We start from the raw sequence: 26058 nt of genomic DNA, 5'->3' as shown, positions 1-26058 counted from the left end.
CTCCCGGGCCGGCCGGTCCCTTCCCTCTCCTCCGTGCGCTGCCGCCCGGCGTCCTCCCGGAAATTCTTGACTTTCCCTTCCGGGAACCCTCTCCGGGGCTGGCGGCGGGTACGGCGGGGCGAGGCGGGGGCGCGGAGCCGGGCTGGGGCTGCTGCCCCGGGGAGGGTCCCCGGGGGGGTGGGAGCCCGGCGCTGCCCGCCCTCGGCAGGGCTGGGCAGGGCAGGGCAGGAGGGGCTTTCCTTCCCTGCCGGGGTATCCAAGCCCCGGTCGCGCTAGGGCAGGAGCTGCTGGAGGGAAGCCGGTTCTCTGTGGGGGGACCAGGGGATCACACAGGGGTGTTACATGCTTGTGGTCTTAGCTCTGGATTAAACACCTTTAAAAGGCTCTTTAGCCTAAGCATGGGCTGTTGCAACTGAGTTTATCATCACACTGCCTTCCCACCGCAGCACATGCGTCACTGAGAGGACTGGCTTCGGTTTGTTTCCTTCCCTCGCTCGTTCTGTGATGAAATAATGGAGCGTGCCTAGAATATAGGCGTGTATAGAAATATAGCAGAAATTTTGCTGTTTAAGGTTTTTTGTTTGTTTGTTTTGAGGGTATGCTCTTCTTGAAGAGACTTCATTTCAAAGGAGCCTCTTCTCCATAACCTCTTCTGCTGTTTTTGGAGGAAAAGCGGGTGTGTCTGTGACACTGGACAAAATTCTGACAGCTCTTTTTTTTATTTGCACACTTCCGTATTTTATGTTTGTGTTTGTGTCATGACATGTATATATCATGATAGCATCACATATAGCATATATAACGTGTACATATGATCCATGATATGTATCATAGAAAGTATTTTATCATAAGATAAAATACGTAAGTGAAGTACTGCTCTTTTTTTTTTGTTTTAGGGTGTGTATTGTTGTGTTTTTCTTGTTTCCTTTTTGGTAAAATGGCACCAGTGCCTGGTTCTGGGCACTGATGTACACGAGTGGTGAGTGTTTGCTACCTGGGCTTCCCTGGGAGTTACTGGGCCATGTGGGATTTAATTTGCATGTGCCATCATCCAGGATCTGTATGTTTGTGACAAGATAGGTGTCAGAACCAGTTTAACATAAGAAAAAATGTTTGAGTCCCTTCCCAGCCTATGCAAAGCTCTTTTTGTTAACTTCTGAAAATAAAACCACCTGTGATTGTTAAAACCAGTGTGGATCCTCAGAAGGAGGCAGTGGGAGGAATGCTGGCACAGGCCAGCTCTGGGCATTTTGGCCACAGTACTGGTTTTGTTCTCTTCTTAGGTGACATGGTGTTATAAATGCTGATGTTTTCACCAGTGTTTTCTCACAGAGCTGAGAGCAGGAAGGAGAAATGCTAACATGAATACACTTTGTTTCATCAATTTTAATGTGACTTTTAAATGTCATCTGTTTTTCAGTTACCTTTTTTCTGAAGTGTTCTAACTGAGGTTAATGAGAAACAAAGCCCTTGCTTTCCTTCTCAGGTCTCCTTTAGTGAAAATAAAGTTAGAGCTGCACCATCTTTTTCTTGTTGAGTAGCTTTCTAGGATGCAGAGGGAAGACCAGGAGGCTCTGAAGTATCTTCTTTAACGTTGACATCAGCATGATGGTGTATGTGGTTCTTAGTTTGGATGAAGGTTTTCTGAAATAAAGAGAAATCTGGTGACATGTAAGTCCGTCAGGTAGGACAGATCACTAAAGTTGTAGTAAGTGCATACTGTAATTATTTCTCATTTTAAATTCTGCTTCTAGATCCTCGCTTATTTTACCTTAGTTAAGTGATGGAACCATACACTAAAGGAAAAAAATCATCCTTGGGTCTTTGGTGTTCATGCTTGTGTGAAAGAATCTAGAATGTTCCAAGAAAAGGCAACAGCCAATTGCTTAAATATAGTAAAAACATCTACTGAAGATGGTGCTTTCCAAAAAAAAGGCCATAGTGCACGAGTCCTTAGCCCAGAGGAAGCTGAGAGACTGGCAAAAGATCAGGTGTTGGTGTCTGAGTTCAAACAACTAAAACTGGAGAAAGAGGCACAGAAGAACTGGGATCTATTTTACAAAAGAAACAGCACCAACTTCTTCAAAGACAGACATTGGACAACCAGAGAGTTTCAAGAGTTAAAGGCATGTCATGAGGTGAGATCTACACACTTGTGCTGTAAAAGATGGGGTTGATAATTTCCAATCAGTTGTTTCCAAGGGAGTTAATAATACTTAGAACAAAGCCATTTGGGTAGGAGCTGACATGTAAAATTTGCAGTGCCCTGTGTAGTTTCTTCTAATATCAAAGATAACTCCTCAGAATCAGATGCATCAGTTCCGTTTCAGTTTGTAAGTGGCCCATGCTGGATGGGGATGGTGAGAATGAAGTCTGGAATATTTGGGTTTTGTGTCCTAAATAGACAGCTTGTCTCTCTGTGTGCAAGCTGATACAACTTCAGTACACTGCTTTAAAGAAAAGCATCCAGAACTGCAGGCTAATTGCCAAACATAGTTAGGGGAATAGCCAGATGCATCTGTTGTTCCTTATAACTGAATGAAAGACAAGACAGGAATGGCACAAGTCTGTTGATTTCTTAAGGGGTAAATGACTGAAGAAGTATTAATATATTCTAAAATGATTTCTAGTTTTGCAGAAATCAAAATGTCTGTGTTTTAGTGTCAGATTATCCAGTGGCTGTCTACTTTGGGTTTTTTTGTACAATGGTAATTAAAATTGATTATAGCTTTTAGAATGCTGGTTGAACAGTGCCTCTGCTCATATGATAGGGAAAACAAAAATGATGTCTTTTGTCTCGTATTGCTTCCTCCCCAGTTTGCAGATCAAAAACTGACCATTCTGGAAGCAGGCTGCGGGGTTGGGAACTGCTTGTTTCCACTCTTAGAAGAAGATCTGAATATTTTTGCATATGCCTGTGATTTCTCTCCTAGAGCTGTTGAGTATGTGAAGGTTGGTGTGATATTTGGAACTTCTTTTAGAGTGTTTTTTAGAAGCTTCTAAAATTACAAATGACTGTAACAACAGACTTCTCTTGGCTTCCTTTTTGTAAGAAGGGTAGAATACGTTTTGCCAAAAAATGGAGACTGATGCATTTCAGTGGAGATCCTATGTAAGAAGCCAAATCATTGCTCAAGACTTTGCTTTTCAGTGTCAAATTAGAGCATTATGGTATATTAGTTGAATGATTTAAGAAGACTGTTTTTTGGGAGCACTACTATGTCTCTGTTGACTGTGCAGTACAAGCAAAATTTGTTTGTGATGGAAGCTTGCCCTTAATAGAGGGAGTCCCAGGGAGAACCTTGGAAACAAGGCTAGGAAAGTTACTGTTAAAGCAATTTGTAACCTGATCTGGAGTAGGTATATTTACACTTAGTTGTGGGTACTGCAGTCCAAAGTTGAGCCTTGCAGCAGGGCTGGTGGGGGCTTTGCGCTTTAGAAGTCTTTATTAAGTTTGTAATCACAGGTAAATTTCTATATATCTGTTAATTGAAAGCACTGTGACCAAGAACCACAAGACACATAGAGCATTTGTCATGGGAAAGACGGGAAGAAATACACGTGGCAAAAAGAAGAGGACAGCAGCTCCCTGGGATGCCTTGGCTGCACCCCAGGATGAGGTTGGGCTGAGTGTGTGCCCTGGGTTTTGGATGACTTAGTGGCATCTACCTCCACAGCTCTTGCTGAATTTATATTTTGCCAAGATCAGATTTTTTTTTCCACAGCAAAACTGTGGCTAGAGCAGCCCAGCTGCAGATTATGCAGCAGGAACCCCAACTGTTTGCAGTCTACCTGTAGCTCAAGAGCTTTATTTTCATAACCCTATAATAGGTAATTTCTTTAATTTTTAATAGTATTTAATAGTCTTTTTAATAGTATTTATGTATTCTTTAAAGAGTAGAAGCGGGGGTAAAACAGAAATGGTATGTTTTCTGAATTGTCTTAATGCACATTCCTTCTCAAATTCACGAGAACAGACTATTTTACTAGTTATAGTTTCACTATTGTAGTATGCAGCAAAGACTTTCTGATTGCATTAGCTGCCTGTTGGAAGTTAATATTCTTTTGCCACTGTTTTTTGTGTCTCTCTACTGATTAATTTCACAAGATTTTTATTTTATTGTAGCAACAAATGCTGCTGATTTTCAGTGAAAGCTTGCTGTTTTAATTTCCCTAGAAAAATGCCTTATATAGTACTGAAAGATGTAAAGTGTTCCAGTGTGATCTTACCAAAGATGATCTTCTAGACAATATACCAGCAGATTCCGTGGACGTTGTCACACTTATATTTGTGCTTTCTGCCATTCATCCTGACAAAATGCATCTTGTCCTGAGGAACATTTACAAGGTAAACCCAGATGATTTTACAGCCTTTAAAGCACTTTCCTTCTTTTTAGCTGGAAAGTAAATTTTTTTCTGAGAAAATCACTCTCTTGCAATGGTGATTTTTCATATTATATTCCATGGATGTATTTAGTTCGTTCACCAAGTATGCAGGACTAAAATATGTTTTACAAATGTCCTTTTTTTCCCACTCCTGGTATTGTGAGATTGTTTCGATTGAGGCCTAATTCATGCCATCAGTATAACAAAAAGGTATATAGAAGATGGCCTTCATGTACCTGAAGGGGGCCTACAGGAAAGGTGGAGAGAGATTTTTCATGAGAGCGTGTAGTGACAAGAAAAGGCGAAATGGATTCAAAGTGAGATTTAGAGTAGATAGTAGGAAAAAATTCTTTAGCGATGTGCTGGAACAGGTTGTCCAGAGAAGATGTGGATGCCTTACTCCTGGAAGTGTTCAAGGCCAGGATGGATGGGGCTTTGAGCAACCTGATCTAGTGGAAGGTGTCCCTGAGCATGGCAGGGGGTTTGGAACCACGTGATTTTTCAGGTCCCTTCCATCCCAGGCCACTCTATGACTCTATGATTTTAGAGCTGTGACTTGGGTTGTATGCTATGAATGATGTTTATATAATACAGAGATATCTGTGTTCATAAAGTGTGAATGATAGTGAGCCAAAATTAACTTCCAGAGATACAGTGACTTGCAGTTAGGATGTTGCTGTTCTTATTAAACACACTTGACCTGTGGTGATTTAAAAGTGGAGTGTTCAGAAGTCAACATTAATCTAGGGAGACTCGCCTCCCTAAGCTTTGTTAGTTGATAGGCTAGGATAGGCCCATCCAAAGGGTGGTTTAAACAACCTGAATCGTGATTGTTCTGAATTTTCCTGAGATGTCATATATTGACTGCAGGGGGAAACAGTCAACATATTTTTTACTTTTGCATATGCATGTATTCAGGGTCTCGTATTTTCTAATATCTTTTGGTTTATTATCAGTAGTTTGAAAAGAGAATGTTAGGGTTTTTTTGTATATCTCCAGCTGTTTTCCAAAATCAGGATTGGTTCTTAGCTCGTGGTTATGAAAGGGGTAATTATTAGTTTTCTCTGTGGAGATGCCTGGATCATCCAAGTCACTTGCAGGTTTCTGTACAAATTGGCAAGTGGTAAGTGCTCCTTTTCTTCTTAGCAAATACAGCTGGTATTTGATGACGTAGAAAAGTTACAGGCATCAGATACCTAAAATCAGCATGGGGAATGACCATGTATTTATAAATTTTAAACTCTTTATGGCTTGCTTTCTTTACCAAAAAGCAATTAAAAAAAAATCCATGATGCATTTTCCCAAAATGGTTTCATATTTATTTCTCAACATATTGCAACGTTTTTCTTTCTCCCATGAAAAAATAAATGTCGTGATATTCTAAATTTTGTTGTTAACCATTAAACAAAATCAGGTGGTAAACAGGATACTACCCAACAGAAAAAATGCCCGGATGGGAATTTTTGTTAAACTGTATGTTTTCTTCTTTCGTCTGTGTTTGAAGAGTGTTGCCTATTTAGCTGATCAGCATCCAAACAAGGTATTCTAAAACTATTTGCAGTCTTTTGTTCATGGGAAAGCATTTTTAAGAGTCAATATAGTTTTTACACAACTTTTTTATTGCACAGGGAATGAATTGTATCTATAGCTATATCTACATCTATATATAGATGTAGATATAGATATAGATACTATCTCACTGTTGTATTGACTATATTAGTCTACCTTGTCTTCGTTATCTGTGTATGTCTGTATGTGTACACAAATAAATATACCTATATATGACTAAATCTGTTTAGCTTATTAAAGCATGTATGTATTGTGTGACAGGTATTAAAGCCAGGGAAGTGTGTCCTGTTCCGAGACTATGGCCTGTATGATCATGCAATGCTCAGGTTTAAATCCGGCAGCAAACTTGGGGAAAACTTTTATGTTAGACAAGATGGGACAAGATCGTATTTTTTTACTGAAGGTAAGACATACTGTAGAGTGCTTTCTTTCCTGTGAATCTTCTGTTTAAACTTTCTCCAGGGAACTGCCAACATGCCCATGGAAGTTTTATTTTATGTGGATGAAAATAAATTGTGGTTTCTTTCATTTACCATCCTTTTTGGGAAGAAGCAGTTATTTAGACTGGCAGAACTTTGTGCAGCACTTTCTTTTTTACCAGCTTGTTGTATGTGCTATAATGCTCCAAGAGCAGCAGTTTCTGAATTGCTGAATTCAGATGTGTTACCTAAGGGGAAAAGACTAATGTTCAGTAAGAGAGTTGATCATCTTCATGAAGCAACTAAGCAGTTCTTTTGACATCATTCTTTGTGCAAGGCTATTTCTGGTGTGCAGGATGAGGTCTATTGACTTCTAAAAGCAGAACCTGTGACTGCAGCACTAAGAAGCTCATGCACAAATCCTGCTGGGATAGCACTGACTAGCTGTGGTCACTCTGTCTTCTGGGGTTTGTTTTTTTGTAAAGACAATGCAAAAAAACTTCCCATGTGATACAGTATTTAGTTTTTGTTCAGTGTTCATAATGGTTTAGGAGGAAGGGTAATTATGGCAGTTTACTGGTGGAGAATTTGAAGCACAGAGACATGAAGGAATTTGCTTAGATTCTCACAATGAATTGGGATTATAGCTTGTCTATAGCTTCTAACTCCCAGTTCCTCGTGTTAAACTCATTACTCCCCCCTGTCACTTGTAGAGTATTGTGTAATAAGAGCTGTGAATTTATTTCTGTGGGGCTCTTTGTTCTTAGTCTAAAGCAAAATACAGCCACTGAAGAGACTGATTTGGAGCCAAGTAAATGTTATTCATATTTTATGCCATAACATATTACCTAATTGCTTCTAGTATAAAAACCATTAATCTTGTCTGAGCTCCCCCTATTCTTCATAGGACAATGATGAAATCTAAGATAATGCAGGCTGTGCTACAGCTTCATTGAAGCATTTCTGGAGCTGTTCTTTATTGAATGATTTTTAGTTCTGTTTAAACAATTAGCTCTTACAAAGTGAATGGATGCTAAAGGGAACAAATAAGAGACTGACCTAGCTGTGGAATTTTAAATCCCATTTTTATTGTGTTTTAGAATGGTTTCTGAATGAGAAGTTCCTTGCTAGCATGCATGCTTCCCTTGGGAGAAGAATTGAGGTAGGGATGAGGAAAGAGGAAGGAAGGAGAAAAGAGGGAATTTATTTTATATTGCTCATAGCAGCAGTTGCTTTTCCTTGGGCTGGTCTGTGACAGTCTCATGGATCACCTCTACTCCCATTTTTAATCATTATGATCTCATTCATTTCACAGATTTTCATATAAACATTGCTTAATGCTTGAGAATTCTTTTGTTACTGGAGACCTGACTCCCATCATTTCCACAGAGGTTGCAGCCCTTGCTACTTTTCATTTCTTTAGCACTACATTGGTACACCAAGTAATTGCTGCGTGGGCTGATTTGAATGATACTTATTTATAATATGTCTGGTCTCAGATAACAACACAGAACTTCTTCCACGGGAAAAAAAATCCATTCTTCTACTGTTTGAAATAATACTAAATTTGTGGAAGAATGTGTGGTTGTAGTTTTGTGTTGTGATATATGTGCAACTTCCTTACAATGAGATTTGAGTAGGTCCACAATTAAGTGCTGTTTATTTATATTTCATTGGTGTGGGTCCCCCATTTTACATGAACACACAATGTTTACAACCATGGTGGGCTTGGATTGATGTAAGCCTGCAGTGCCACCAAAGTGGGTGGTCTCATCTTCCTCAACACACCATCTCTTGTGGTGCTTCCTGTACCCACATGATCACTGTTTCATTGAGCTGATCCCCCTGAGCAGTGAAAAATGGAATGTCTTTGTTTTCTATCAAGTAACACAAGTTTAGAACAGCTTAAATTTACAGTGAGATTACTGTCTGGGCAAGTGAATTGACGTGCAGGAAAGGAAAAATTACGATTTTTTCATTACAAGTCAATAGCTGCATAGGTCACCCTGTTTGTGAGGTGCTTCTGCCTTCCTTAGGGGAGAAATGCTTTGAGTAAAATTCTTTTGTTTATGGAAAATACTTCTGGTTCAACTGAGTGGAGGCTGGGTATCACCATATCCCCTTTGCCATTTTGTCCATTTTTCTGTTGAGCAATTGCATGCAACATAAGGTGTTATTCTTCCCTGAGCAGAGGTGCATCTACACAGCTGGATTACCTTTGAAATACTTGTGATAAGTGATGTATTCAGCTAGTGAAGGTCAGCTGCACAAAGGGAAAATGCACTGGTGTCAGTCACAATGAGAATGACAAGGCTTAATAAAAATAAAGAGATGTGGCAATTTTTGGAAATTCAACTGAGTAACTAGCTTAAGCCCCAGTTTTACAAGCTGTTTTGCTTAGATTGATGTTTCTAAAGAAGATCTTTATTGATTTTTATTCAGCAGTCTGCCCACATAGAACAGCTTGAAATCTGAAGGCCTGTGTGATTTTCATGCTGTAACACATAAGAACATATGCTTATATAAAGGCTGTCTGGTGTTTTAAAAATAACTTAAACATAATATTTCATTTTTTTTTTTTTTTTAAATTCTCTTCCAGAGTTCTTATCTCAGCTTTTCAAGGCTGAGGGATATGAGCAAGTGGTCAATGAATATGTGCAGCGAGAAACTGTGAATAGGAAAGAAGACTTGCATGTTCCAAGAGTTTTTCTTCAAAGCAAATTTCAAAAGCCTTTCAGTGAGACATAAGTTCTTGCTGATTAGCAACAGCATTGCTTGTTTGAAATGGAAGCTAGCACATAAGCTGTGTGCTCATCTTTCCGGTGAACCAAAAATGACTGCATCCAGTACCTCTTGTTGGTTTCTATCCTAGGATACAAAATAGGAATGCTATTTCTAATTCAGTTTTAAGATGGTTTAGTGATGCAGGCAACCTGTTGAGCACCTGTATTCCTGCTTCTAAAATAAAACCTGTGCAACATTGTTGGAGGATCTGGTAAAGCATATAAATATGGTTAATTTTAAGCATTAGTTTTCATTAGTTATTATCATAACTGCTACTTCCATTTTTATTAAAACTATTTTTAAATAAGTATCCTGAGTTTCCTGTCACTTGTGATTTTTGAGGCTTGTTAATGTTAGAATATTTCATTTACTTTCAGTACTTGTAATTTCTCAGATACAGGATTGAAACAGACTCAGTGAGCAGTATAGTGTAAGCTGCCTTAATATTTTAATAATGGTATGTTTTTAATCTGCTCAGCATTTAGGTGTGTAAACAGATGTTTATATTCTAAATAAGATCCTAATTTATCTGATTTCATGCTTGAAGAAGCATGCTAGTGGATCAGGTCGTCTTTATCCCTAATTAATGTCAGATGTTCTTCATTTCATGTGCAGAATTATTTGAGGTATTGCAAATGAGTTTCCTATTTGGAACTGAAACCAGCAAGTCAGGAGTACTTTCTTGGATATGAAGTGTAGTCAGCTGCTTCTTTCCTGAGCAGAGGTCTTAATTCTTTTCCATCACTCTGAGGAAAGTTGTGTTGGTCTTTGCTCTTCCTGCCACTAAAAGCCACCGTACTGTTGCTGCAGCAGACTTAACTGCTTGAAGGAACTTCATCCTTTCCTTACAGCACTTTGCACTGTGGCATTTTGCCCTGCAGGCCCTTTTCTGTGTTCTTGGATGATGTAATTTCAAAACCATGCCTGGGTCTTTAACCTGCATTTTGAACAGCTGCTCTGCAGCAGAGGAAGCCCAGGAGTATCCGGTGACTTGTGCAATGGCCTGTGCTGATCTTGTATAATGTACACAATTTGCAACAGGGGAAATTCCAGTGAAATACTAAGGGGAGGTCAAATACTGGGGCAGGGCCCAGAGAAGTTGTGGAACCTTCATTCTTGGGAATACTTGGAATAAGACCGGCCAAGGCCTTGAGCACCCTGTGACTTTGAGGGTGGCCCTGTTCTGAGTAGGGATTTCATCTCTGGCTGTGTATATGAGTATGTGACTGATTGACTCAGGCTGTCATTCCACTGGACTTGTGTGTTGCTAGATGACCCAGTCATGCACATCTGATGTGGACCAGAGATGATTTTTTGCCTCTGTTTATGACAAGATGATTTTTTGCCTCTGTTTATGACAAAGTAGACATAAGATGTGATAATGATTTTTTTTTCCCCAGGCTCTTAACACTGGCCGTATGTGCATGGAAAGAAAGAAGTAATAATTTTCCAGCCTAAAGCTTAATGTTACAAAGTTAACCAGTCAAAATTTTTTAACAAATTGGAGCTGCCAAAGGTCGTATTCAGTTGATATGGTTAGAAATAAATTTGCAACAGATTGTTGCTTCGCGTCAGGATACCACAGGGTTTTTTTGTCTGATACCATGAGCCCCACAACTGAATTTATTGTATCACAAGTCTTTGGCCTCAGAGGAAAAAATGCTTAAATCACACAATTCTCCTAATGATTCTTTGAGGAGGGTTATTACATGTCATCTCCTTTTTTTTTATGGAGAGCATTATCCCAGAGATTTATGCATTGCTGACCCCTGCTGTGCAACCCTTTAGCTCTTTCTGCCATGCTAGTAATAAATATCTAGTAACATTTATAGTAAATGAAAAGCTATGCTAAAAAGGGATATAACAATGACAGCACTATTCTAATCTGATCTATCATTATTTGGTGGCTTTCATCAGTGAATGTTCATCTTTAGCACAGCAGTTTTGTAATGACTACATGTAGCCTGAGCTCTGTTGATATTTAGTGGGGTTTGAGGCCTGTAATTCCAAGTGCCTTTCAGGGCTGGAGGTTTGGTCCTTTCGGAGTATACAGCACATAAATGAGACTGAAGGAATGTCTTGCATGGCACCTTGTCACTGTGCTGTGCTTGTCATCGTATGCAAAGGCAAGTGCAATGAACTGTTCATCCCTGAAAGGAAATGAGATGTAGGCAAGAATCAAAAATATTAATTAGAGGACTTGAGTCAGCCCAATAGACTTAGCTGCAGACAGCCACTGAGTTCATTTTTACACTGAACTAACTATTGCCAGAACAATAATACATGTTTTTGTGAGTGGCTGTAGCTTCGGTGTTTCTGTGTATTTCTGTGTACACTCTTTTGTGTAGCAGCACATTAAATGGAGAGCAGTATTTCTAACTTTTTTATTATATCTCAGTCTCATTTCTAGTCAGACCTGGAAAATAAAGTAGCATGCATTAATGCCCCTGCCAGAAAGATCTGCTATAGTTCTCATAAACCAGATGTTATTTTGAGATGAATGGGCAGAAAGGCTAATCTGGTTTCTATGACTCTGCTTCTGTGAACTTTAAATCATGGCAATTTTTTGTAACTGTGGTAAAGTTTGAGGAAGTTGAGTCAGTTTTAAGAAATCCTTGCCACATCATGTGAGACACAGTGACTGATGGTTGTGCATGTAGTTGCTGTAGTGCTGAGTAAATTGGATATACTCCCCTGAACTCTTCAGCCTTTCCAAGCTCAAGTAAGCTCACCAGCAGCACATGCTGAGGGCACCTGTACCTAGTACCCTAACTTGAAGGAACTGCTGTGATAGGACAAGGATTTACTGGTTCAGACTAAAAGAGGGGAAATTTAGGTTAGATCTATCAAAGAAATTCTTTACTGTGTGGTGGTGAAGCACCAGAACAGGTTGCCCAGAGAAGCTGTGCATGCTCCATCCCTGGCAGTGTTCAAGGCCAGGCTGGATGGGGCCCTGAGCAACCTGGGTTAGTGGAAGTTGTCAGGGGGACTGGAATTAGATGATCTTTAAAGTCCTTTCCAACCTAAACTATTCTGTGTAGAGCTGTCCTTAGGGAGATGTAGTAATCAGGGATAATGGTATTAAAATTACTTGAAAAAAGCATACGTGCACTGAATCATGCTCACCTTGCACAAACAAGCTACTATGCTGTGATTGTAATAAATGTCTTGGTTGTTCTTTGATTTAAGTTGTCTGCAATCAGTGGAGGCTGCTGAGATGACTCAATTGTCTGTAGAAGACCTGCTTTTTGTTCCCCCTAAGCTGAACTAGCTGCTCTATTTGGCAAGCGTAAGTAGTAAGTTCCTTTATGCCAACACCCTGTTCTGAGCAATATTTAGGATAGAAGCAAATAATTGTTGAAGTAATGGGACTGAAAAAATTTATTTTATTTTTTTTTAAATGATTTGGTGCCTTGTGCTTACATCCTCTGATGTTTAATAAAGTATGAACTTGGATTAAGGCTTTCCTGAAGTCAGGGAATCCTAAATGCCACTTTTCAGTGTGGTATTCTCTGATGTCTCCTCCTGGAATTGGACAGCATATATTAAGGAATGATGTTAATGAGCAGTGCTTCAGGGAGGACACGGGTAAGGTCTGACTGCTGTCTGTTTTCATCAGATTTACAGAAGTATGAAGTCTTTGAGTTGCCTGACATTACATGTCCTTTCTGTCAAAGGACAGCTTCTGTCAAATTTGGTTGATGCGATCTGATGTCTGACAACAAGCTACGACTAGACAGAAATCCACCAGGTATTGTGTCTATACTGTATGGATGGGTGAGCTTTCTTTGCTTAGAAATATGCACTACTGAGAAAAAAAAATTTGAACTTTAAACTGATGATATCACAGCAGGTTTTATGTGGTTCATTTGATAGCTAAAAAGCTAGTTCAGGTGCATCTTTCAGGTACCTGAAAGTTCCTTGGGTTCCAAAGGCAGAATATTTAAGTAATTAATATAATACTAGAGGCATGGTTGATTGTGCATCACTTCTATGAAACCAAGTGCTATAAAAGTGGGACCTGAAACTCCAGAACCTGTAAGCATCAGCAGTCAGCTGTAAAACATACAGCCTTGCTCTCATAACTGGTATATGAAATCTGAAAGGTCATTTATATGGTCACTTGATAAAATTTTTTTTGCTTGAGCTGTTGTACAGTTTATACATCTGAATATACTGAGAGATACAAATTATCAGTTAGAAAGTGCTTTATGGAAGAGTTATTTGAAAGATATATATATATTTGGAGAGGATATCAGTGTTGAGCATCAGTGTGTGAAGGAAAAATGGTAAGATTATGTTTAAGTTTCTGGGAAAAAAAAATCCTGAGTTTCACAGACCAGGGATGACATATAATTAAATAAGCTGTTCATCTAAAAAGTGAAATTTTGGAAATGAAAGGCTGCAGGTTCCAAAATTAGACTGGAAGACAGGGAGGCAGGAAGGTGGCATCTGATTGTGTACGGTATTAGTAATACACGCAAGGCTCTGTGGGAAGCAGAATTTTATATTGGAAAGATATTGCTGAGATACAATTAGTAAAAATAGATAAGTACTTTTTAAGGAGCTTACCACAATATAGCTGTGATGAATTTTTCACTGGTTATGATTGTTATTAGGAAAGATTGTGAACCATTTCAAACATTTGGGAGCAAACATTTGCTAGTTATGCATACTGCAAAAACATCAGGCCCTTGGGTGCAGTAGGCTCAGGATATGAGTATGTTTGTGCTATGTGTTTGTAATGGGAGTTCATTTATTAGAACAAAGGCAGATGGTGAGCCTGCACTGTGGGGAGGCACACAGAGGCATTGCTTGCAAAGACAGAGGCTATTAGCCAGGTAAGAAGTTCCATTAGAGAACCTTTTTCATTCCCACTTCCTAGGCTGATATGCACCGTTCGTTGTGTTTGCAGCAGGGTGCTGTGTGCAGTCAGGGAAGACAAGGGCACAAGAAAAAAATGACATGATTCTTCCAAATTAATAGTGATTTTGTGTATTTCTACTTAAATGATTCTGTTTGGGACCATTTACCCCCTCTCCCAGCAAATTTTAGGTCTCATCTTGGAAAATTTGATTGCTTTTGAAGGTCTTTGCCCAAGACACAGGTTTAACTTGCATGCTTGTAAAATACTTGATGTGAAATACTTAGAAAGGCACCCGTGTGACTGAAAATATAAATCCAGCTCTGTTTTCCTCCTTTGACTTGTAAGAAGCCTTATACTTCACTGTCACTTCAGTGCTTTTTCACCGTTCCCACTTTGGGGTGCTGTGCTGTCTTAAGTTAGATGGCACCAATCAACTCCAGCTCTGGTTTCTGATGCCCGTAGCATCCAGAGAACTTAGAATGGGAATAAATGAAGGTAATTACAGGGAAAGGTCAGAAAGTAGGCAAATTACCAGTAGACAAGCCTGCCTTTTCTCTAGGTTCCACTCAGTATTTTTCCACAGCCTGTTTCTCTGGACTCTTGGATTTCTGTTGTAAATTTGGTACAGCAGAGAAGCTGCTACTCAATGGGATAATGGTATCTTCATATATATGGGATTGTTGTGCATCTGAAATTCAAGGATATTCATGAGCTTTTTTTGGTTGTCCTTTTTCCCAGTTTTGGCTTCAAACTTTTGTGTGGAATGGGACACTTAACTAGAATTTTTAATATTGATTTTATTTTTAACATTTTTCATTAAAATGTAACAGACCTGTTGCTATTTTGCTAAAACCAGTGTTCAAAAGCAGGATGGAAGAAGATAAGGAGAGAGGAAAGGAGGCTTGTTTTTGGCTTCTAAAAAGCTAAACAAAACTGAGAAATGTTCTGTTCCATCTGTTTTATTTGCAAACCGAATTTCGTAGGAACATGAAAACACTTTGAAGAAGCCTCAAAACAATTGCCACCATTTTTTTCTGAACTACGTTCAGAAAGATAGTTCTGAAATCCTGTACAACTTCATAAACTTGGCTGTGACTATCTGGCTAAAGTCTCTAATCACAGATTTCACATTCAGCATTTGAGGGTGCTTGGTTGTGTCCTTTAGGACCTGGCCTCAGGGAACATCACTCTTGTGACCTCTTGACCAGATGAATCTGAGTCACTTACTGGAAGTTGAATATGCAGATGTTCTGGACTTTCCACCTGACACAGTAGCATGCCCTCTTTGCTCCATACAGTGTATGCCACTCAAGACTTTTCTGGCTTTGGATCAGCTTCCAGTAACAGTTTCAGGTTTTGATTTTGTTTTTCAAAGCAGCTAATAAATTAAGGATCAGCAACTATCTGTGTATTCTTGCCCTGTACTTGGCTGGGAAACAATGGCCAAGAAAAAGCCTGTTAGAAAGAAGAGTAAAACTGAGAAGAGACAAGGACCCACCTCAAAGTAAACTGAAACAATCAAGCTAATACAGAGCCAGAATGTATTTTAGAAACAGTGAAAAAGCTTCCTCTTACAGACTTTCCTCTATACAAAATACTAACCTGCCCTTAGGCTTAAGGGTTCCTTTCCAAGCTACTTTCCAAATTCCAAAACCCATAAACCTTACAGGAAAAGAAAATACCACAAGCAGAGCCTACAGCATTAACCAAATGCATCTCCTGTAGTAGGGCAGTGGTGTTCTCAAAAGCCCACTGAAGAGGGTGTAAACTTAGCAACTGAGAGCTTTAATCTTGATTCCATGATGCACAGTTTATGCTTCATTTTTACAGACTTCTTTATGGGAGACATTTGCCTGATTCAGTCATCAATAGCAGATCAGTAAGATAAAATGATTTTGCAGTTAGATATTAAGATATATTAGTACTTCTGTAAAAAAAAAGGCTACCTGTGAATGACTGATGAAGGAGCAAGACTGTTTTGTTAATGCTAGCAGCAGCATAGTTTGTTCATGCGCCAGGTCAGCCTATTGTTTGGCAGGAAATTCAGTGTCAGGCAGCATTTTGTAATACTGTGAAGAAAATTCCAAAAATTAATATCCTTTTCTTTAATAAAAAAAAACCAAAAAACCTTCAAAAATTTAAAGAGAGGAGCTTGAATGTGCCTGGCATGTTCAAACAGTGTGCAACTGAAACTGTAGCTGCAACAGTGGCATTATTCATATTTAAATACCAAAGCTGAAGATGTGCGATGCCAAACTTTGCTCCAGGGACGCTCAAATGGTTTTGCAGCATAGGTAGGAGTAGTGTAACTCCCTGTTACTGTGATGATACAGTTTTTGTTTCATGTAGCCAGCCTTTGAGTTGTGAATATGTTACTGCTGATTACATTCATAAATATGAGTAAAGTATGAGGCAAAAATATAAGCAAAGTATGAGAAATTTTCTTTTGTGGCTTGATTTGACAATTCCTGGAGCTTTAATATCATATATCCTTACTTTAGCTAATTTTATATTGGTATTAATTTTATGGTGCATGTGTTGAATATTGCAGAGTGTGGAAAGAAATATAAATTGCTGGAACTGTAGATGGTATGATACGACAGGAGAGTCTCAGAACCCAGGGTGAATGGACCCCAAATGCCAAGTTTAACACGTCATCTTCCGACGAGGATTCTATTGAACAAACCCCTTTTAAAATGTTCACTACATGCTTGTTGTGGTGATGTCTGGGAACCCTTGAATAGGACAGCATTTTTCTAGGTGCTGTGGACTCAGAGTAAGAGGCAATACCTGTCCTAAAAATTGTAACCATTCAGTTATGCGAGTTTGGTAAGAAGAGGAAGAAAGGACATCCCCCTTGTGGTAAGACAAAGGGATTTATATTTTCCCTCCTTCAAATTTAAATTAGTGTGAAAATGGGACTGAAGAAATTATTTCCCATATCTTGGTTCAATATGTAACTAGCAAGCCACCTTGATGCAGAGTAGATCCTTTATTAATGAGCAATACTAGCTCTGATGTAGGGAAACCTGGTTCCTGAATGATTTGTCACTGCAATTTGAATGACAAGAGTACCATTCCCAGCCCTGCTGTTGGTTTCCTGGGTGACTTCAAGCCTTTACTCTTACCTTCTGCCCTGTAGGGAAAAGGGAAGGATCTTGGAGTGAAAAATTGAAGAATCATAGAATTGTTTAGGTTGAAAAAACCCTTCAGATCATTGAGTCCAAATGTTAACCCAGCACTGCTAAGTCCACCGCTAAACCATGTCCTTAAGTGCCATATCTACAAGTCTCCAAAATACTACTAGGCATCGTGAATCCATTACTTTCCTGAGCAGCCTGCTCCAGTGCTTGACAATCCTTTTGGTGAAGATATTTTTTCCTCATATCCATTCTAAACATCCCCTGGTGCAACTTGAGGCCAATTCCTTTTGTCCTATCACCTGTTACTTGGGAGAAGAAACTGATCCCCACCTGGCTACAACCTCTTCTCAGGCAGTGGTAGAGAGTGATAAGGTGTCCCCTGAGCCTGATTTTCTCCAGGTCAAACACCCCCAGCTCCTCCAGCTGCTCCTCATAAAACTTGTGCTCCAGACCCTTCACCAGCTTTTGCTGCCCTTCTTTGGACATGCTCCAGCGCCTCAGTGTCATTCTTGAGGGCCCAAAACTTCACAGGTTTTAAGATGTGGCCTCACCGGTGCCAAGTACACGGGGGTGATCACTTGTCTAGTCCTGCTGGCCACACAGGTGTAATAGGTCACTGACAATTTGCCCAGGGATCTTTATTCTGCTCCCTGTCTTCCACTTTAGTGGGTATCTGGAGACCAACTCATCTTAATGTTAAAGACTGAAGCAAAGGCAGCATTAAGTACCTAGCCTTTTCATTATCCTTTGTCACTATGTTTCCTCCTGCATCCAGTAAAGAATGGAGATTCTCTTTAGCTCTCCTTTTGTTGCTAATGTATTTATGGGAACATTTTCATTGTCTTTTACAGTAATGTCCAGAGTAAGTTCTCCTTGGGCTTTGACCCTTCTAATTTTCTCCCTGTATAACCTCAAGGTATCCCTGTAGTCTGCCTGAGAGGCTTGCCCCCTCTTCCAAAGCTCATAAACCCTCCTTTTTTTCCCTTGAGATACAGCCAAAGCTCTCTGTTCAGCGAAGCTTCTCTTCTTCCACGCTAGCTTTTCTTTAGGCATGTGGGGACAGCCTGCACCTGCAACTTTACGATTTCCTTCTTGAAGCATGACCAACCTTCCTGGACTCCTTTGCCTTTCAGGACTGCTTCCCAAGAGACTCTATCAACCAGTCTCCTAAACAGGCCAAAGTCTGCCCTCTGGAAGTCCAAGTTAGTCATTCTGCTGATCCCCATCCTTCTCTGAGAATAGAAAACTCTATCATTTTTGTGGTCACTCTGCCTAAGAGGGACTCCAACCATCATATCACCCATCACTCGTCTGTTCACAAACAACAGGTCCAGGGCCTTCCCTAGTTGGCTCCCTCACCAGCTGTGTCAGGAGGTTCCCTTCTGCACACTCCGTGAACCTCCTACACTGCTCCCTATCTGCTGTGTTGTATTTCCAGCAGACACCTGGTAAGTTGAAGTCCCGCTCCTGGTCCATAAGAAACCAGGAGGTACATTCGGTGTGAGTTCTAATTCTTATTTTCCTACTGCTGTAAACATCAAGTCTTTAAAGCGGAGGAGATGAAGAGTTAACTGCAATGCAGCCTTGAAAAGGAGAGGATAGGGTAAAAGGACAAAACTGGAAGTACTTTCCCAAATTAGAAATGGGCATGGTAAAAGGCTCCTTCTGTCAAAGTTGAGGGGAAAATTTCATCTGACTTCCTTGAGAGCTAGTTGCACCTCTAAGATGGCAAAGGGGCTTGCACTTTAGGATGGGAGATCTAATGCATCCCCCTCCTTGCTGACGCTTGATGTTGGGAAAAGAGGAACCACTGATACAGCCAAACCTGATCAAAAAACCTGATGAAGTGGGTACTCAAAATCCGTGAGATGGGGCGAGGGTGTAGGAGAGGTGAGCAGGGAGGAGAAAAGTATATGGAAGTGCCTTAAGTGATACAAAATAATTTTAGTTTTAGTGGAAGGTTTCAGTTACAATTGCATGGTGCCAGGAGCAGAGCTTGTAATAAAAATTGTTAGTATGTTACGAGAAGTGCCAGTGCTGCTCTTCGCCTGATCTCTCCTGTCTTTCCCGTCTGTTCCTGGCCAGAACACTGCAAATCCCACTCTTGTGGAGTCCATAGGGAAGTTGGAGGGTTGGTTATCCCTGTGTTCATGTTGTTTGCAATGCAGTGAAAAAGAAATCGCTTCCATTACCATCAGCTGTACTGTAAAATATTTATCTTCTTTCTAGACTGTCTCTGTTTCGTCAAGCTCTTGTCTGGCCTGGTTGGAGGCTTAGTCTCATGTTTTATCCCTAAATATGGAGGTCTTATCCTGAAGTTACTTACTCATGCAAAAGTTGGATTTTACTTTTTTACTCTGCTTTGCTGCATAAGTACCGTTTGATAAAAAGGGTGAAGGAAGGGTGTTTGGGATTTTGTTCACAAGGTGGCACTAGCCACTAACCAGTGCCACCTTCCTTTTAGTCCCAGCACCACTGAACTGTCTAAGTCTTTGACTGGGTGGTAGGAAGAGCTGGTGATGATTAACTATGGACCAGACAACTAAGAGTGTTTTCTTATATGCAGTCAAGTCCTCTTTTTGTCTACTTAAATAGCACTTGGATCTCAAAGAAAGAAAAAAACTTTTAAAAAAAGGAAGTATAGCTGCATCTCAGAGATACTTATTGAGAGGGAATGTTCTTAGCACCATGTGAGGGAGAGTAAGGTAAAATACTACTACTGTTAATGGCAGCTGGGATTCTGATTGTCTCCTACCCATGAGGCAATAATTTGTTTCATTGACAACTTGCTGTTTGTTTTGGTTTCATTTGTGTCCCACTATATTGATACCTTAGAAACTGCAGTGCTTTATACAAATTTCAAAATGCAGTGCCTTAATACAATATTTCTTTACAATATTCCACAAAAATATTAGGCAAATCTCTGTTTATATTAACTGCTCCCATTTTCTTTCCCCTTCCTTTGTTTCATAGACGAGCTGCTCTCCAGTTGAGCGGCCATTCAAGCAGAGATGCATAGGATGCACATGACCAGAGAGGCAGCGTCTCTCTCATTAATTACTGTGTGAAGTCAGCTGTAGTTTAGTTTGCCATTTTACAGTTTCTCCTACTTTAGTAATCCCCATTTTGTCTCTGCCAAGCCCTTCTCATTTCAAGGGAAAGAGGAAGAATAAAATTACATTTACATATTGGTGGCTTTATATCTGACTTTAAGCATGGTGTGTTCAGTATAATCCATTACTGCTAATAAGCTACAGTAAAATTGCCTCAACTGCATTTTATGCAACAGTAATTCTTTTGTATATTAAATATTTGAATTGGTGTAAACAATAATTAGCTGCCAGTGCAGAAACTGATTTCTAAGAACATAGCTCCTCTCCTTGCCTTTCTTACACCTTCCTTTCTCTTTATTTAGAACTGGCTTATCCTTGCTTTTTGCACAAGTGAGTGGGATCTTCCAACCCCAAAATAAGTGACTTCATGGAAAGGCGTCTATGAATGAAACCTATCACCAAGCAAAGTGCAGAGGCTGTATCCAAATGGCTCCTTCCCAGCAACTGAATGATAGGCAGAAACAGAACAGATTGAGAGCTGCTTTTTCCTGCTTCCCAAGACAGTGGTGAGTGGGACTAGCAGGTGTGTTCAGTCCAGGAGAAGTGTCACAAAGGACCTGCTTCCCACAGGCAGCCTTTTCAGGCACAGTTCTTTCCTGGCCCCTCTCCAAGCACTCTGCCTATCTACTAATGCATCTGGTAGGCTTTCTTAGAGCCATCTTACTTCTTTTTAAGGGCCTGATCGTACAAAATGCTGAGTTGTGCCATTGGTTTCTACTGACTTTCAAGGAGGGGCCACAGCATCCCACAGATTTGGGCCTTGAGACATTTCAAGAAAAGGTTGCTTTGATGGGGAACTACAGTAGGGGTTAACAAGTGAGTATTAGTACTGTGGTACTGGACTCCTGGTACATTATGTTATTCTTCCTTCCCTTTCCACCAAACTTGTCCTGATTTCCACCATGTAGAAGTAACATCTGGCCTACCGTTTCCGCTCTAAATACCCAGTGATCAAAAAGAAAATGTCATTGTCATATCAAACATTCATTTGTCTGTACAGGCTGAGAGAGCAGCAGACCCAGAGACAGCAGCAGCTCAGAGTGTACTGGTGTATTTGGGCAGGACGACAAGTCTTCCCTCCTTGTTAACACAGGCTGATGGGGTGTCACAGCTGTGGGACTGTGATATTTCCCTAGTTATGTCAGGATTGAGTTCAGCCTTGGCATCTTTTTTCTCTAGACACTGAAACAGAGGTGGAGCAGGAGTGTTGAGTGTTACCCTGGACTGTGGTGTTTCTCTTGGCAGGTTGGTCTGTGTCACTGCCTGTGAATCCGAGGAGCCGTGGCCAGCTCACAGGGGAGAAGCATGAGACTGGGTGTTTGCATTCTACAGTGCTGGCACCAAGGTGTTCAGAGCCAACAACTGTACGGCCTGCAAGGGAGATACCAAAACTGGTATCTGCCCTTTGTTCAACAGGTTAGATGATCCTGGCACATATTACTGAGGCTGCATCCAATACAAAGCCAGAGGCAACACTATAACCCCAGCCTTCCTGTTCCCCACCCCTCCAGCACTCTTTAGCACCAGGCAGGACAATAGAATCACTTGGACAATTTGCATCCAGGATGTGCAGTGCTTTCCTTGGCTCCCAGTCTCACAGCCTCTTCCTTTCTGCCGTGTTCTCAGCGTGAAACTGGGAACAAAGGGCATCTGGAGGCCTGCAGCATGGGCGCTCCCTCCTGTCTTCACAGCAGGTGAATGGAAGCACAACTGTTCTGTGTTGGAACTAATCGGTGATCACAGCTGTCTCTGAGGTTGTGCTGGATTGTTGTACCCTGGAGAAACCGTGGCACAAGCAGTTGGAATGGGATGCTGTGCTATGTGGAGGCTCATATTGTGCCAGGCTAAGCAATTAGGGCTCGTCCACTGAATAAAGCAGACTGTGACCAGGCTTCTTGGCACTGTGTGACTATTGTATGGCAGATGGTACATGGGGTATAATGGACTAAGAAAATATTCTGAGTGGGGAAAATGTCACAGCTAAAAATGGCACCATAGCTGACATTGCTCTGGAAAAGCAGAGGCCAACTGAAAAAGCCTTTTATGCAGACAGTGGGTATCAGCAAAAGATGAAGACAGTCATAAGACTTTTTTTCCCTCCCATTCTGAATCAGTTGATATGTCTCAGACTTTAGAATTGTGACCAAGAGGTGAAGAGTGCATTTTCTTGTTCTGTTTTTAATACGTGAATACAAATTGAAAATGCAAACTGAGACACCAGCTTTTTCCAATGTGGGTGTTAACATGGTCCCTGATGAATTGCCATGTGGGGTCTGAGACAAAGCCATCAGAGAACGCTATTACTAGACAGCGCAAAACTGACCAGTTCTATTAATCAGTTATAATTTGCAAGGCAGAGGGAAAACCCCGGGCTGGTTTATGAAATTTAAGATGGTTGAACAACTGTCCAGTGCCGTGGAGGTACTAGAAAATAAAATCTACAGACTACAAGAAATGCAGAAGGGCATGCCAGAACTCAAAATGTGGTGATGCAGAGACTTTGGCAAACATTGTTAGCCAAGACAATGCAGCATTTGAAAGAAGGATGCAAAAACACCCACGGGTTGTATTATTTGCTGGTGGAATGCAAGGAGTATAGGTTGGACTGGAGGATAGTGAGCCTCAGGAAGAAAAGTGAATACTGCTTCAGCTGAAGCAAATCTCTCCTAAACCACGTAGTTGTGTTAGCAAAGAGGTATCCAGTGGGTCGCAGACTGATATGAACCACAAATACAGGAATATCAACACAGACAGTGCTGATATGACTGAAGAGTAACAGATAAAGCCTAAGCGATGATGGTAAGGTATGCAATTGACCATCTTGGTAAGTTGTGAATGGGCTCTATTAGTTTGCTGGGTGCAGGAGTGGGGAGGATATTAGTTGTTATGGGAATCTGGGACTTACCTACTTACTGACTTCCTCAGGTGAATATGCCATTAGAGAGGGAGGAGGCAAAAAAAAAAAACAAACAACTGAGAGTGTGTGTTCACAGATCAGCAGTATTTGTAACACAGCAGCAAACAGAGACAGCCCCACTGTCCCATAGCATTAGTATAGCCCTCCTTGCCCTGAGGCAGAAGTCTGGGGAGAGACAGGCAAATTGATTACCCTGTGAATCACAAAATCAATAGGGGAGTTAACAGCATAGATACCCATTTGCTCATTGTTCTGAGAGAAGGCAGAAATCCAGAATCATCCGCTTCATATATGAACCCAAAGACATTTAATAAGCATTTAAAAAGGAGCATTTTTCCAAGACCTGGAAGAAAAATGCTTAAAGGATTCAAACATTATTTTTTTAAGCTTGGTGCATCGGCAAAGTTCTGAAAGCCTAAAAAGAGTGCATACATGCATTGAAGCCTTGTGCATTCCTGGGACACTGCTTTCTCAGATAAACTCTGGGACTTGGGCCTGCAGCATGGTCCCCAAATGACTGAACGTTGCGATAAACTTGTTTGTGCACCATTTCCCCTTCTCTCTCTTGAAGTCCTTGTTTTCATTAAAAAGGAGAATAGCTGTGCAGGCAGGGAGAAAGCCAGAAGGGTACTGCCTTGTGCCTGTATTACGGAGTATACTCATCCTGATAGCCTTCAGATGCCAATTGGGATTTCTTGGGTCGTGAGGAATTTCACTGGAAAATGCAAAGGACAATAAATGGTGAGGGGAGCAAATGTTTCTGCAGAGCACTGCTTTGGCAGCCTGGGTCACTGCCTGGGTCTCCTTCTCTCAAAAACAGGGAAGAGATAGATACTACTAACTGATGCAAGCTCTGAGTGCTCAGGCCTGGGCAGTGTGTGGATGCTGAGGAGCACTGGCTGTGCATGGTTGGGAAGGCAGCAGTGCTGCACTTTTTGGGAGGTTCCTCTGCAGAGTCCCACATTGCACAGGGGTACATGGTTGCAGCTGGCAGACTGCACAAGGCAGACCTCTGTACCTGCTTGACTCAGGGTGATTTCTGCACCAGGAGATCAAATCCATCAACAAGTCACTTCCTATCCAGCCCTTTTGCCCATTTTCCATAATGTCCTTCTTTATAATCCTCCTACCCTTAAGTAAATTGACTTGCCTGGCTTCTTTCTCCCTTCAGTGATGCTAGCTACCATGTAACTAACACTTGTTATCTGTATATGATAAACATTTCCTTCCTTCTCTAGTTTATTGTCTTTAGACTGCAAATATTTGAGGGCAGGTTTGATTTCATGTATGTTTATGTGGTACTTAGAACAGCAGAATCCGAATTTGGGCTGAAACGATGAGGATTTAGTCACCCCTATCCTTATCTGTCATTTATAAAAGGTAAGTTCTACTGGTAAATGCTCTGGAGAAAGCACTGCTGCCTCCATTCGCCTTCGTTCCTGCTGTGCCTCATTTGCGTTGAGGATGTGTTGGAGGAAATTGCTCTACACACAACATGGAGTTAATTGCACTTTATTATACCCTTACTCAACATCTCTCTTTTTTTTTTCCTTTAATTTCTCCTTTTTCTATTAAGCACTAACAAAAAATATAGACAATTCAGATATATTTTTCTTTTATGCATAATAAGAGCCTTCTCTATCTCCTTGTTATGCTGACTAGTGAGTTCAAACAGTTTCGTATCACTCTTCACATACAGCTCAGCACAGTATGTCATCCAACCTCTTCCCTTCAGCCATTTGCTCCCATCTCAGCAAGTTCTTAATCTAAAAAAGATCCTAAATTGCATTAATTGGTCTGTGAGCCGACATGTAATGCAGCCTGGTTTGTGAGGCTGCACAGAAAGAGAGGAAACCTCATTCATTATAAGCTAATGTTCTAATTTCTTTTAGCCAAGTGGTGCTTGCAAGCATTTGTGCAAAGAAAGGACCTGTGCTCTGTAGAGCCAGTCCCAGTGCTTATTTCCCAATTTTGGGTCGTGTTCCCTTCAGAAAGTAGGCGTGAGAAGAAGAGCAGCCCAGCTGAAGAGAAGAAGTGAGAGATTTGAGGAGAGGAAAATTGTGTTTGAATTACTGTCAGCAACATGTATGAGAAAAAGCACAGAGGCTGGTGGGCTTCTGCTTTGGTTCCAGAAAACAAAAATTGTGCAATCTTTAACCATCAGAGAAGCACAGGTAGAGTAAATCATTGCCTAGAGAGCTGATTTGGTTGAGGACCCTTACTATGACATGAACACAGACAAAGGTCAACAGTGGTGCAAGACAACCTAAGTGCTCCTGCTATTTGTTCTCCGAAGAGTTTGCTTTGTTCCTTAGATTTACCTGGACAGTACAGGATTTACATAAAGCTGGCTAGGAAATGCATGGTAGTGTTTTACACACAGAAAATCTGCTTGGAGAAACTTAAACAGCAGGTCCCGTCCTTAGTTTCTTCAGGCAGAGGAGGATTAAGCAGTAGAGAGTGATGGACAGGCTCACTAGAGGATTTGAATCACTGAACTTAGATACTGAGACTAGCTAGGGCTAAATGGCTGCAAGGGCACAGACAAAGAATAAAATGCTGAGTTAAGCAGCTCTGGATGTATTTTGGCCACTCTTGCAGTCTGTTTAGGACATGAAAAGAGGACCAGAGGGAGGTAGGCTCTGGTTTTCCTTGAGGCTGGAGTTTCTTGGCTGTGTTTGCTTGCTTTCAGCTCTATTCTCTGTGCTCTCAGGCAGAGCGTAGCCTGTGTGTGAGACTGGGCTGAGAGCTTCAGGCAGTCAGAGGTGACTTCCTTCTCTTGTTTTTCCCAAGCATCTCTGTCTGGCTCAAGGCTCTTGATATAACATACCATACAGTAGAGTGAAGCTCAAACTCCTAA

At 40.8% G+C, this 26058-nt stretch overlaps 1 protein-coding gene across 2 annotated transcripts in view; it reads left to right on the top strand.

The window, feature by feature from the left end:
- Positions 1-13: 13 nt before the first annotated feature.
- The window catches only part of METTL6 (methyltransferase 6, methylcytidine), a 39152-nt gene continuing 13107 nt past the window's right edge, over positions 14-26058 (top strand). Inside the window, exons 1-6 of one of the 2 annotated variants that reach the window (XM_048300752.1) lie at positions 16-108; positions 1755-2138; positions 2818-2952; positions 4178-4348; positions 6217-6358; positions 8974-9468. In XM_048300752.1, coding sequence (XP_048156709.1) covers positions 1857-2138; positions 2818-2952; positions 4178-4348; positions 6217-6358; positions 8974-9122 — 879 coding nt within the window. In that variant the 5' untranslated portion in view covers positions 16-108; positions 1755-1856 and the 3' untranslated portion in view covers positions 9123-9468. Of the gene's footprint in view, positions 109-1754; positions 2139-2817; positions 2953-4177; positions 4349-6216; positions 6359-8973; positions 9469-26058 lie in introns of those variants that run through there. The other variant, XM_048300760.1, reaches the window with a different exon arrangement.

This window comes from Corvus hawaiiensis, chromosome 1 (assembly GCF_020740725.1).
Source record: "Corvus hawaiiensis isolate bCorHaw1 chromosome 1, bCorHaw1.pri.cur, whole genome shotgun sequence".
Lineage (NCBI taxonomy): Eukaryota > Metazoa > Chordata > Aves > Passeriformes > Corvidae > Corvus > Corvus hawaiiensis.
This window is presented reverse-complemented; position numbering and strand designations above follow the sequence as displayed.